Here is a 14,017-nt window from a genome sequence, read left to right as displayed (position 1 = left end):
TGTGAATCTACACCACACATTAGCCAGCTGTGGACAGCCTACGTGTACCCTGCTGACGTGTAGTTCATTGGGAGTAGCTCAAACTTTGATCTCCTCTAGGCAGTCCATGGCTAAAGTTTGAGCTACTTCCAATGAACTGTTAAGGCATGTCAGCAGGGTACACACAGGCAGTCCATGGCTGGCTAGAGTGTGAGGTAGATTCAGACCCCAGCTTGCTGCAAACTGCCTGTGTAGACAAGATTTAAGATGAAATAGAGATCTGTGCCTAAATCGACTTCAGTAATATAACCTTTAGAACTCTAGCTTAGCTTCCAGTTCAACTTAGTTCAGGTCATGTTCCACAAATAACCTGTAGAAGACTGATTAGGTAACACAGGACTTTCTGCTGGGTCCCATGAAACAAATTTGGCTCTTGTGTTTGGAATAGGAGTGTGCACAAATTCATGAGTTCCATTTTCTGTGTCTGAAGCCTATTGCATAAGCTATTCAATTCCTAAAACTAGAAACTGAAATAGCTGAAAAGAAAAAGCTTTAAGGTTTTCAGTGAACCTGAATAAGAGTTTCAAGTACACAGCACTCCATTTGAAATGGAATACAGTACAGTGAGCTGCCTTCTTATGCTTGTACAGAGGAAAGGAAATCTTAGTGATGTGTACTTTTTGTGGCGTAAGTAAAGGGCTTAAGTATGCCAGTATGCTTCTGAACTTAGGTACTATAGGAATACTAAGTGTCTGGAAGGGGCAAGTCAAGTGAAGAGACTTTATTCTTCAGAAACTTGTTTTCAGTCTAACAGTGAAAGAGTGTCACTGAAACTGTACAGTAAACATACAGAGTTTGACTTAAACCAGTATAATTTGTTCTGCCATTAAAACTCTCCCTGATGAATTGCTAGTATATCTAATAAATTGTATTTTCCTCTTCCTTGAACTGCCAAAGTGTACATAATTAGGTAATTGACTGTCTCTCAGTGCTCAATTGAGAATACCATAGACCTTGAGGAAAAGCCTAGACTAATACGTGAACAATTCCATGTGTAGAAGTCCAAATGCAATGTATACCACACAGGCACTGATTCAACTAGTCCAAAATTTGGCTAGGCAATAAAGCCTAGGTGTCAGCTCTGAACACTGCTACTATTTAAGAGCTTACTTGAAATCCTGTGCTGATCTAAGTAGATCAGAGGCTTTCAAACTTTTTTCTGGCCACCCAGTTGAAGAAAATTGATGCCCACAACTCAACAGAGCTGGGGATGAAGGGTTTGGGGTGTGGGAGGGGTTCAGGGCAGAGGGTTGGGCTGCAGGGGTGAGGGGTTTGGAGTGCAAGAGGGGGCTCTGGGTTTGGGGGGGCTCAGGCTGGGGAAGGGGATTGGGGTGCAGGAGTGGGTCAGGGCTCTGGGCTGAGGGTGCAGGGTCTGGGGTGGGGCTGGGGATGAGAGGTTTGGGGTACAGGAGGGGCTCTACTATGGGGGGGCTCAGGGCTGGGGCAGAGGATTGGGGCATGGGGTTGGGGCCCTGGAAGCAGCCAACAGCAGGTCTGCCTCCTAGGCAGAGGTGCGTGAGCGGCTCCACATGGCTCTCCCACAGGCACCGCCCTCTCCTAGCTCTCATTGGTTGGGAACTGGCTAACGGGAGTGTGGAGTCAGTGCTTGGGACAGGGGCAGCACATGGAGCCCCATGGCCCCCCGCCTAGGAGCTGGACCTGCTGCTGGCCATTTCTGGGGTGCAGCAGAGTGTCAGAACAGGTAGGGACTAGTCTGCTTTAGCCGGGCAGCACCACCAAAAGGACTTTTAATGGTCCAGTAGACAGTGCTGACCAGAGCCTCCACGACCCAGTGCTTTATATACCGTGACCCGCAGTTTTAAAACAAAAAAGACAGTCTAGTTCAGTGAACAACTTGGTAGTTGGGGTCTTTCAGATAGATGAGCTGCACTGATGGTGAGAGCAACATGCATAATTCTCATATGTAGAACTTGAATTTCTTAAATAGGCATTCTCAATCAATAAAAGTACTTTAGGATTTTTTTAAGTGTTAGAATGAATCTAGAGAATAAGCTATGAACTTGAACTCTCAAGTTAATTGCTAGCTTCTCTCAGCAGACGCTAGCATATTTGAAAAAAGGAGGCTTCCTAAATTCCAAGATATGTTCTTAGTGGCCTATTAAAAACTAGATCAGACAACTGGTTCTGAGTGCCTTAAAAAGGGAGTGTAAAAATCAAACTTATGGATGCTGGAATAGGGTTAAATAAGTTGTGCCTTGTGCTCAAAGCTTACTTCCTGTTCTGGTTAGGTGGTTCTTGTAACCTAATATGGACTTCAATGAGGTACTACTGAGGATCTCTTAAAATAAAACTTCTCTCGAGAGTTGACTTGTTAAACAGTGTTATAAAATAGATGAATGCAAGCTTGCTTACAAAAGCAAACAAGATCTCAAACTTTAAGTGCATTGATTCTTTCCTCAAGTGTGTCCAGAGGTGAGGAAGCTAGAAGGAACTAGCTTTTCTAAATGGTGCACTTTACTGAGTGTGTGTGTGTGTGTGTGGGGTTTTATTTATTTATTTTTAAATACTGGGCTCTTAGAGAACAAGAGTGCCATGGCCAAATTCTGCCCCTTCGTGCACCTATGGTACCTCATTCTTGCTGTTACTTTTAATGATGGGACTCATGAGAAGATCTTTCTAGATTTCATAACTTGCTCATCCCTTTTGAAACATTTTCAATCTTAGACTAGCCACCAATATCTTCATGTTGTCATTCCTGTCTTCCAATAAGTCATTAATCTTCCTAGCTATAAACATATATACTTCTTTTTTAGGGTGGTGAGCATGCTCGAAGATCATCCCTGCTTAATAGTGATGAGCTGTTGACATATTACTATGATGATGTGAGAACAGTCTATGAAATCTTTCAAAGAGGTTTGGAGGTGTCAAGTAAGTTTATAAAAAGTAGTCTCTTAGCTGTCAAAAGCTAACTTGTAGGGTTTGAGACAAGTGAGGTTGCAGGATAAGATGTTATCCTGTTGTTCAGTAGACAAATAATGCTCTAGCATAGTAGGAGGCCAAAGGTAGTGTTTCAGAACTTGGGAAAGCAAAACAGACTGGTGATCTGATGTGAAGCAGGGCTGTGCAAGAAAAGTCCACCCTAGAGCACGCTCTGTTCAGTCTACACTGACCAAACAGGAACAAATGTGGGTTTGGCTTCTATAGATGTCCATTGGGATCTAGACCAGAGGCCGATAGTCTCTTAAATGCTAATCCTGACAGGCAACTAGCTGAACTGAACAGCTAAGGTATCAAATAATTGAAAGGGAGAGAACAGAGTTCTAGCCTGAACAAAACTGGAATAACTGTTACATGATTTTTTTTTTTTCCTTTCCCAAAGATAATGGTCCCTGTTTGGGTGTTAGAAAACCAAATCAGCCATATGAATGGATCTCTTATAAAGAGGTAAGCAGCCATTCTAGTTCTCTATATTAAAACAAGTTGGGTTCCCCCCTGGTATGACCATTAGTATAATACCAATGATGTAAGAAATCTTGTAACTCTGCAGCTGTTTCAAGTAGTATCTGAAATTCATGCTGCTGTGACCCTGCAAAAAATATTGCGAGTAGATAATTTCTAACAATGTCATTCTAATAAGACACTGCACTCTAGGGACAAGAGCTAATATAAAAAGGGAAATGGAGTGAAAAGCATTTCACAGGAGCCTGTGCATTTTAGAACTATAAATCTGAGTATGAACAGTCCCAGATACTATTGGGGGTACCTCAAATCACTGCACAACCCTTCAGATCCAATCTTAAGTTAATCACTTCAAGACTGTTCCTGAGAGCTCTATTCCATAGCCCTGACCTATTCAAAAGGAAGCATTTTCCAGATGCTGCATAGACACCCTTTTTACCAGTCCATCTAGCTCAGTGGTTCTCAACCGATTTACCATTGTGGGCCACATACACAGCTCTGTTGTGTGGATGTGGCTCACACAAAATATATATACTACCTGTGTGGCCCTGAGAATGTCACATGGGCTACAGCTGTGTCTTGATTAGACTGCAAGCAGCCTGCTGGTTTAGAACTAGCAGTTGCAAACACATGATTAACGCCACACTGGGAAAACCCTGGATTTAAACTTTAAAACTACTGTGAGACTCTCCAAAAAAACAGATGTGTAGTATTGTTGGGGGAATGTACAGAATGCAAGTAGCAGATAGGAAGAAGTGATATGCTTATTGACATAACTGCTAAAGATGTCAAAAGCTGTGGACTGGCCCTAACATAAAGCTTTTAGAACAGCAGTTTTAAAACTATAAATATATATAGTCTAAAACTCGTTGCATCATCTTAAGGTTTAGAACTATGAGAGGTTCCTTGTCTCTCCAGTTGATGCTTTTATTGGGCTCCAAACTTGTGATAAGGCTTTCCTAGAGTGTATTGCTACACTCCCTAAAATCTTCCTAGATGCTAGAATTTTCAGTTGGAGGAAGCAGGGTCTCCTTCAGGAAAGATGAGCCCATCAAAGTCCTTCCTTTAATGGACATCTTCACATTATAGGATGGTGGCTCTTTATCACATGTGCTTTACTTAGTCACATGGTGTATACATCCTTGTGTAGCATTCTGAATCTAGATTAAAGGGCCAGGATGGTGAGTCCAACTTTAGACCAATCAGTGGAGATTTGGCTGTAGGCATGATACTAGAACAAAACTCAGAAAAACTGGTTTAAGGAACAGCTATCCGGGGGAACCCAGTTTCAAGTACTGGAGAAAGATTTGTATCATTCAGTGCTTATCTGAATAGTGAACTAGATGGATGACATGTACTCTCCATGACTGAATCAAGCAGAACTTAGAAGTTGAAATCATTCCAGTATTGCATCCCTTGGGTGGACTGCAGATGTGCAGAGTCCAGCTTCAGTCATATCCACCTGAGAGCCCTCAAGAATAGTGTCCTGAAGTGATTAACTGTTAACCACTGTGCTGTGCTCTACTGTTAAACTGGAGTAGGTTGACTGATGGCTATTGTAATGCCTCTCATCTAAGTCATGGAAACAGCCAAAAATAAGGCCTACTAGACTCTCTCCTGCCTACACTTTAAATCTCGATACCCCGTGTAAGATCAACAGATTGAGATGTGGTTTGCTGAGGAGTTTTCTGTTAACCTTAGTTGGCTTTCTGTTTTAGGTCTCAGAGAGAGCAGAGTATGTGGGTTCAGCACTACTCCACAGAGGCTACAAGCCAGCTCCAGACCAGTACGTAGGAATCTTTGCACAAAACAGACTAGAGGTAACTAACTGAGGAACATGCTAAGTTAAACTTAAAAGAAACTGACCCATTCACGTTCTGAAACTATTGGATAGTGTACCAGTCTCCTAGTAAGAGAAATGCATTGGGGGTAGAGGGGTGCTATCATGGAGGCCTACAATTCTACATGTGGCAGCTGTAACTAGGAAACCAAGCTTGGCATCTAGTGTATAGTAGTTATTGCTTCCTTGTGACAGACCCATTGGCACAGACTCTTACCAGAGCCACATCTAGAAGGAAGGGGTAATTACAAAAGATGTAGGGAATCCCAGCAGACCTAACTCACCTCACCCTTTTCCACTAAACACTCTGGACTTCAGAGAGGAGACTTATCCCTCATGTCCACAGTTTGCTAGTTTGTCGCCCTCTAAAACTGGGTATCTCATTTTGAGTGTGGATTAATATTTAAAATGCTTAGAAATCTGTTTAGTATGGTGTGTATGTATATAAAACTATAAGCCATACTTGTGCTTGCTAGTGTCTTGAAACTGATTTTTAGCAATTCCCCAGAGCTGCTAACCTCTCATAGGCAAACACTAAATGCTATGATGCATCAAAGTGTCTGTTCATGCTGCAATAGCATGGACTACAACCTTACCAAATGCCTGCCACTTGTGTGTAGAATCTGCTCCATTCTATTAAATGCAGTGTCTTGGACCTTACCTTTAAGTGAGCTGGAAGTGAGCCCACCGTCCTTTTCCAAAGGATAGTATGTTCAACTGGCAGATATGGAATGACGGTCTCAAGACTTCTAAACATGAAACACTTCTAGTGTCTTTTGAGACAATATTTAAGGCTGTTTAAAACTTGGGGAAGGCTTTCCCCACTCTTCTCTCTCTCTTCCCCTCCCCAGTCTCCAGTACTTTCCTACAGACTTTATGGATGTCCACACAGCCACAATTTCACCCCCTAAGACTAAGGAGAAAAGAGGCTAGGACATCTCCCACCTAATAAAACAAGTTTTAATAGGAAAAATCATAAGATGTTTAAAATGATAGGTTTCCACAAACTCATTGGCTCTAGTCTTCTGGATCCTGCTAGAATAGGCGATGGAATAGGAGAGAAGGAGCCAGAGTGATGGTCTCTTTATATAGTGCTTCTCACTAGCAGACCTTCCTTAAGTATAGGTGGTGAATGGCCAAAAACTGGAGTACCCTTGCAGCATAACTTCCTCTCCTCAAGGGGATTAGCCAATGTATGTCTACTTGAGCTACAGCTGTTTGCAGTATAGATGTACCGAAGCTAGCCTTTAGCTAGCCGGGGTACAGGAGCAGTAAATGAAGATGGCTGCACCAGCCAAAGGCTTCTGAGCCTTACCCTTGTCTTTTATGGGATATAAATTACACTTCTCTGCCTTTTAGTACCTCCCGATGTCTTTGGACAAATCAGATAAAAGGCCTACCCTGGAGCCATGTAACTTTGGTCCCTGAAGGATGGGTGTATGTGACTTGTTTTTAAATTAGGTCATCAGTTAGATGGAAAAGGTTCACTTAAGCCAGCGATTTTAAATATTGGTATCTTCCATATCACACTTCTGTGAAACCTCCCCTCATCCAATTTTTAGGAAGCTGGCATGGCCTTTGAGTCAAATATCCTCAAAACATTACCAGTTTATGGGAATACTAAATATAAAATCACTAATAAATAACTAGAGGGAAAACCCCAGGAAAAACCCTTGCTCAAACTGAGTGTATTGCCAGTAAATGAGTTTATTATAGATTTCATTTCTACTGCTTCTGCTATCTCAAACAGATGGTTTTTATGCTTGCAAACTACTATAATCTCCCTATTTTGCAATTTTATATTCAGTTTTTTCTGAATATAAATTCTCTTTATAGAAATTTAAAGCTTACCAATTTGAAATCTTTTGAAATAATAACACTTTTTGTCTATATGCCTGTACAAGCTATCCTCCTCCTCCTGTTCAGAGCAAAGAACTGGTGTCAGGACTCAAGGTTATAGCTGAAGATCCATCTGTAACTCCAGAGTGTGATGGGGAAACTTTCTCCACCATTATCTCTAACACAAAGGTGCTTGAATTCTTCTAGTGCAGGAGTATTTGGTGCAATAACACCTTGAAATCCACTGTAACAGGCACCTGGTAACATAGCAACTAAAATGGAGGCTACTTTCAGAAAAGTTTAAACAGTGGGTATAAAAGAAGTTGTAAGGCTCAGTCCAAAAATATTCAGGTGCTGTTATCAAGATGGCTTGATAGTGTTACAAGCCAATCTAGCAGGCAGGCCTGAATACTGTCTCTACTGTGTGAGCAACTTGGGGTCAACTGTCAAGAGTCATTATACTGAACTTTACAAAAAGCACACTTCTGGAACATGAGCATGGAAAGATGATGCAATTTACTTATCAAATGCACTCCCAAAAAAAAAAAATCTCATGGTTTGTCTGGTTCAGCCTGGAAATATGTGGTACCATTAGTATAGGAAACTTGAAGTTTTCCTGGATCAGGTGAACAAACATAAGAGGCCTGAGATTTAGCAACCTCGGTAGCATAGTTAATGCAGAACAAAATGTTAGGGGATTAACCAATTTAATGTTACGCAAACTTGGTACCACTTGTTCGGTCAATGAAGTAACTGGCTAATTTCCTCTGAAAACACTGAGGTTTTTTCCAATTTTATTGCTCGAGTAAAAGTTTAGAGAGCCCTTTGGGATTAATGATCCATTTTCAGGTAGATTTTAAAGATGCCTGCTGCTTTCACCACTAACTGGAATTGGTGAACATTACAGATCTTAAAAAATTCTCAGTCCTACAATATTGTAGAATTTGTGACAAACTCAAAGTAAGGAAGACTTGAGTTGTCTGTTTCTAGGCACACAGAAAAGCCAGGGAGACTTTTATCTCATGGTAGTCTCAAATCCTAGAATTTGGCATAGCTACATGGGTATTGCATATAACTGGTTCTCTTTAGTGAACAACTTTCACTGTCCTGTTTTTTTTATAGAAATCCTCTGAATGCATGACTGCCTCATACAAGGATGCTTTAGGAACTTATCTGCCTAAATTACTTGGCATAAAGTTGTAATAGCTATTGTGCTTGCTGGGATATGTAACTAATTATCCAGTAAACTCTTCCCATTTCAACTGCAACTGTCCGAGTACCAGTGGAGAGCTCCTCACCAACCAAACGGCATATATCCAGCTCTGCATATATTCCACAATGGCTCCTTACTAACTAGGGATTTTCTGCCCATTTGGACTTTACTTATAGAAGGGGGGTGGGTGTGTGTGAGATCTCCATCTCCAAAGTAGTAGACCCCACCTTTTCAAGAGGGAAAGGTGACCATATGGCATTTGGGTTATTGGTGGTACACTTCAGACAAAACTGTCTATAGACTGGCTTGCATCAATTTGACATATATTCAAGGCTCCTGCACACCTGGCCACTATCCGACTGCACTGAGTGACCAGCATTGACACTTGAAGCACTTCAATGATGGCTCATACAGAGGGGTGCTGTGTCAGGGATTGAAGTTAATCTAATAAAAGCACTGAATGAGTAGAAATCCTGTGTCCACACTCCCATGGACAGGTAGAATCAAAAGGAAGAAACTGGAGGGAGACCAGAATAGAATGGGTGCATGTAGGGTATGTAGGAGAAGCTAGCTAGTAGAAAAGGACTTAGGTTTTTGTTTCTCTTTTTTGTTTCTTGGGTGGGTGTGTGGGTTTTTGTCCAGAACTAGCATCTGTTACCATATAACTGAGAACTACTGGTAGGCCAGCTTGCTTGTTGGTACCTTTGGAAAACTAACCACCTATACCGGGGTGGTAACCTGAGCCTGAGAAGGAGCCAGAATTTACCAATGTACATTGCCAAAGAGCCACAGTAATACATCAGCAGCGCCCCCTCAGTCCACTCCCAGCATCTCCCACCCACCGGCAGCCCTGCCCATCAGCACCTCCCCTCACCTCCTGATCAGCTGTTTTGTGGCTTGCAGGAGGCTCTGGGAGGGGGGAAAGGGGGAGGAACTAGGGCATGGCAGGCTCAGGGGAGGGCGTAGGAAGGGGTGAAGTGGGGGCAGGGCCTGTGGCAGAGCCAGGGGTTGAGCAGTGAGCAACCCCCAGCACATTGGAAGGTTGGCACCTGTAGCTCCAGCCCCAGAGTCGGTGCCTATACAAGGAGCCGCATGTTAACTTCTGAAGATCATCTTCATGTGGCTCCAGAGCCACAGGTTGGCCACCCCCAGCCTATACTATGCCCTCCTGGGTAAACAAATGACTGTTAAAAGAACAAGTAACTCCTGTTGATCAAATCTCCAAACTGAAGATTTCTTTTTGTATGCTAACATCAGGTTCCCTCCGTTCAGGAGTCTTAGCACCCTGCTGTTTGGACTAGTAAACTCCTGTTGACTTGTGCTTTTCTTTCTACAGTGGGTTCTCATTGAGCAGGGGTGTTACACCTACTCCATGGTGGTGGTGCCACTTTATGATACGCTGGGAGCTGATGCAATCAGTTATATTGTGAACAAAGGTATGACTCTTTCAGCAGCTAAATATCAGATGACAGGCTGACTGGTAAAAATGGTTGTTGCCTTATTCAAAATAACCCTCTGATACAAACCTGTCTGGATCAGGTCTAATAATTAAATAAGTCAAACTTTACTAATAGCACTCTTCTCCTAATTCAGCTGATGTAGCACTGGTTTTCTGTGACAAATCTGACAAAGCCAAGCTTCTGCTGGATAATGTGGAAAGGGGAGAAACTCCAGTCCTCAACACCATTGTTATCATGGAATCCTTTGATAGTGATCTCGTAGAACGTGGGAAGAAGTGTGGGGTTGAAATTCTCAGCCTGAGAGAACTGGAGGTAAGCACTGAAGTCTTCCCCTATTTTACTGTTTCCACCCAGTATCTCCTCTATACCCATAGTTGTACAGTGAAGTGCCCTTGAGGGGTGGGGAGTTGGGGATTCAGCAGAGTAATTCATCCTGTTCAGATGGCTGGTTACAAAATCTTGATCTTTGACCAAGAGAGTGAAGGGTAAAGGTTTGACATCTGTTTACACAGTACACCCTTTCTAAAAAGCAAACAATTCACTAGTAGTGTTTCACAATGCTTAAATGAGTCTACAAAATAACTTCCAAGGTGGATATAAAAATTAGTTAAACTGGTTCAAAGGTAACACTAAAATCTAAATCTTACCATTAATATTTACATCTAGAGGAGCTGTCTAAACAATTCTGCTATCCCTTTATCTTAGTCCTATTTCATAAAGTACCAGCTGCAATAAAACTCAAATGGTGGTGGGTTTATACACAGAATAACTACTCGTATGGATCTTGTTCAGGGCACATAGTCATGGACTAGGTGTCCCTAACAATTTGGTACTCCAACACCAACACTGTACCATCTTCTAGTTGGAACCTTAAATTAAGTCTTACTGTCTCTGCTAGTAAACAGACAAGGTTCAGCTGTCGTACACGTCTCCTGAGGTCAAGAAAATCTAGTACAGCCTCATTCTGAGGAATGCTAACATGGGGAGGGAGGAGCAGGTGTCTGTAGATTCATCAGTTTAGTAGTTATGAATCTAAGGCAGTGGTGAACAAAATTTTTATATAAAAAAGTATATAAAAGTGGTACTACAGAGAATGGGAGGGAGTCCCAGTTTTTCTAAAAACTGTTTCTGGAGTTTAGCACAACTGAACTTGGCTCCGTGATCTGGAAACTTAACACGAAGTGGTCTTGGTGGATTTTTAAACCACTTATACTGGCCCCACAAAACAATGCCAATGGAACCCTGTAGTGGAACACTGGCTTTCTAGGAGTACCATCATCTGGAAGTCCCTAAAACATTCAAAAGGTATATAACTGTCCCCCTGCTTCAGGCTGCCATAATGAGCTTTGATTGATTGAGGCAGCAAAACTTCAAAGTACAGAATTTGGGCATAGGCCTGCAGTTTGCATCCTTCAAACAAAAAATGTCAGGGCTCATAGGCACACTTGTGACACTTCATTTTACTGACTAGATGGTCTATTCAAATGAACAGTTTTCAGATGTGGAATTTGAGAGAAGTGGCACATCTTTCCATGTCAAACTATAGAATTGTAAATTTAACCAGGCTTCAACTGGAAAATTGGTGAAGACAAGACTACTGATATCTAACTCCCAAGTGACATGTTTGATCCCCTTGTTCCTCACTAACTCAGGTAAATTCCTGAATTTCACTGAACCAAAATCTTTGCTGCAGTTATACTGCAGGGCAAATGTATCCTCCTTTTGGTGAAGGTTTACAGATAACAAAACAGTGGAGGTCATTACCAAGGAACAGCTACTTGCATATGTTTGAGGGTGGGGTAAAACTTTTTTCTTGCTTAGGTATAGTGAACTTTCATGGCATCAATAATATTGCAAAACACCTAGTTCTTAGTGCTTTTATTAGTGGTGAAACTGGCATAATTCTGAGAATGTGTGTTTGAACTTGACTTGTCCAAAACGCAAAGAATAACCTGGGATGCTAAAACCAGTCCTTTACTTAAGGACTAGTGCAATTCTAGTGCTTTAAAAGCAATTTTATTTAAAGACTGGATTGCTGGTGGCTTGTAACACTCCAAATAAGCTGCTTTTATGAAAGCTTAACTATCCTAGGGCAGTAGCTTCTAGATTGCCCTTCTGGTAACATTTTTTTTTTCCTCCAAGTGATCATTCACTCCCATTTGTCCCCAGTGGGAGCTGCTGGGTACTGAGTGCTTATTTAATAATATAATTTTAAAAAAAGTGGCCCACAACTTGAAGTGCACAATCCTTGGAAGATAGTCTGAACTGCATTTGCCCAATTAATGGGGAAAATATTCAGTCCTCACATTCTAATACTCCTCTTACATGTAGTATCAACTGAGAGTTATCTCTGAAAAGTATACAATACAATCAACATAGTCTCCTGGGTCTTACCAGGAATAAGTAATGTAGTACTAAACTTCTGTTGGCACTCCATCTCACAGCAATGCCCTCATCCAATCCAGTCTTGTAAATATGGTGTAGTTGCCTGTCCATGATATCTTTTTCTTAAGATGTGCTTTAACATGGTCACAAATGATAGGCCATGGAAATGTTAAGTGCATTTTCCCAACACATTAAGTCTTTATTAAAACACACAAAACCTGGACCTAAACAGCCTAAAATCTCTAATTTTTAAAAAGCAAAACAGTGCAGAGACTAAAGGTATGTAAACACTAGCCACTGGATCGGTGGGTAGTGATAGGTCTATCGGGGATCGATTTATCATGTCTAGTGTAGACACGATAAATCTATCCCCGATCGCTCTGCCGTCAACTCCTGTACTCCACTGCAGCGAGAGGCGAAAGCAAAGTCGACAGGGGAATGGCAGCAGTCGACCCTGCACCTTGAGGACGCAAGGTAAGTCTACCTAAGATATGTCAACTTCAGCTACGAGAATAACGTAGCTGAAGTTGCTTATCTTAGGTCGATTCCCCCCCCCAGTGCAGACCAGGCCTAAGGCTATGTCTACACTGCATTTTTAACAGTAAGCACCAGTGTGGACAGTGGTTTTTGTTGGGAGGAGATGCTCTCCTGCTGACAAAACTATTGCCCCTGGTTGGGGGTGGCTTTATTTTTTTGGCAGGAGAGCTTTCCTGCCTACAAAGAGAGCTCCTCTGCATGCCTTACAGTGGCAAGGTTTTGGCAGCACAGCTGCACTTCTGTAAACTGTGCAGTATAGACATAGCCTAAGCCTTTAATTCAGGGCAGGGCCAGCCACAAGGAAATGTTCAGTGCTTATTTTCTTATACCTTGAGGTAAGGACCATGATGAAACTGACCCATAGAATTATTTCAGGTTTAAGACTGTTAACGTTTCAATCTGTCAAAAGATTGACTTATATGGGTTCTTTAACTACTGTCATTCCTAATTAAGATTAAAAACACTTAATTTTGAAACCTTTAAGCTCATTAACACTGAAATTCCACTCTCAAATATGCTTGGCTTTTAGCCATTACCTCTACTACTGTTTGGAAGGGAAAACTTCAGGCTCTACTTTTTCTAGATATTGGAACTTTTGTCAGCCTCTTTAGCCACAGGGTCAGACAAATCTCAAATAGGGATGCAGAGTCTAAGCCCTACTCCATTCCCATTGTGGTGCAAAGGAAGCAGAAATCACCTGCAAGCTCCCTTCCTAAACTCTGGAGTAGGGAGCATGGGGGATGGAGAAGAGTGCCTGGAGTGTGCTCTAGCTATCCCCAGCTGGCATATGGTGTGTATTCTAGGGGACTGCTGTCAGCTAGTGTAAATTGGAACAGTCCAAGCTGTTGTAACCTGGGCTATAGCTGAGAATCCACCCACCCCACCCCCTGGTTGCAATGAAGTTTCCTCTGCTTGGAGCTCCCCTAATGTGCCACTCCTATCTTGCTCTCCCTGGAGTTCCCACAGCCTGGTGAGTAATGAAGCATCTCTGCTTCATTGTTGGCAGGGAAGGAAGGAAGCTGGTAAGAGCTTTTGGCCCTTGTGTAGGGAAACAGTGGGAGGCAGTTGGGGAGAAGGTGCTCCCCACCTTGTAGTGACAGGCTGTCCCAAACACTTCCATTCAGAAGTCCCAGGGGAGCATCTTTCTAATTCATAAACAATAGTCACTTCAACAGTAATACTTGAAGTCCACAGCATGGGCACCATCATGCTATAATAATGGATTTGTCTTCAAGGTGGTATTGGCATGATATTGGATGCTAAAGTCTTCTGTAACCTCTGACA

General features: G+C 42.2%; 1 protein-coding gene across 3 annotated transcripts in view; it reads left to right on the top strand.

Annotated features, from left to right (window-relative positions):
- Positions 1 to 14,017, top strand: part of ACSL1 (acyl-CoA synthetase long chain family member 1) — a 62,677-nt gene that overhangs the window by 20,852 nt on the left and 27,808 nt on the right. For all 3 annotated transcript variants that reach the window (XM_077815542.1, XM_077815544.1, XM_077815541.1), the window contains 5 exons: positions 2,814 to 2,928; positions 3,380 to 3,444; positions 5,178 to 5,279; positions 9,688 to 9,787; positions 9,945 to 10,123. In XM_077815542.1, coding sequence (XP_077671668.1) covers positions 2,814 to 2,928; positions 3,380 to 3,444; positions 5,178 to 5,279; positions 9,688 to 9,787; positions 9,945 to 10,123 — 561 coding nt within the window. The remainder of the gene's footprint in view (positions 1 to 2,813; positions 2,929 to 3,379; positions 3,445 to 5,177; positions 5,280 to 9,687; positions 9,788 to 9,944; positions 10,124 to 14,017) is intronic.

The sequence above is a fragment of the Eretmochelys imbricata genome, chromosome 4 (assembly GCF_965152235.1).
Source record: "Eretmochelys imbricata isolate rEreImb1 chromosome 4, rEreImb1.hap1, whole genome shotgun sequence".
NCBI lineage: Eukaryota > Metazoa > Chordata > Testudines > Cheloniidae > Eretmochelys > Eretmochelys imbricata.
The sequence above is the reverse complement of the archived record's forward strand: the minus strand, read 5'-3'. Positions and strand labels throughout refer to the sequence as shown.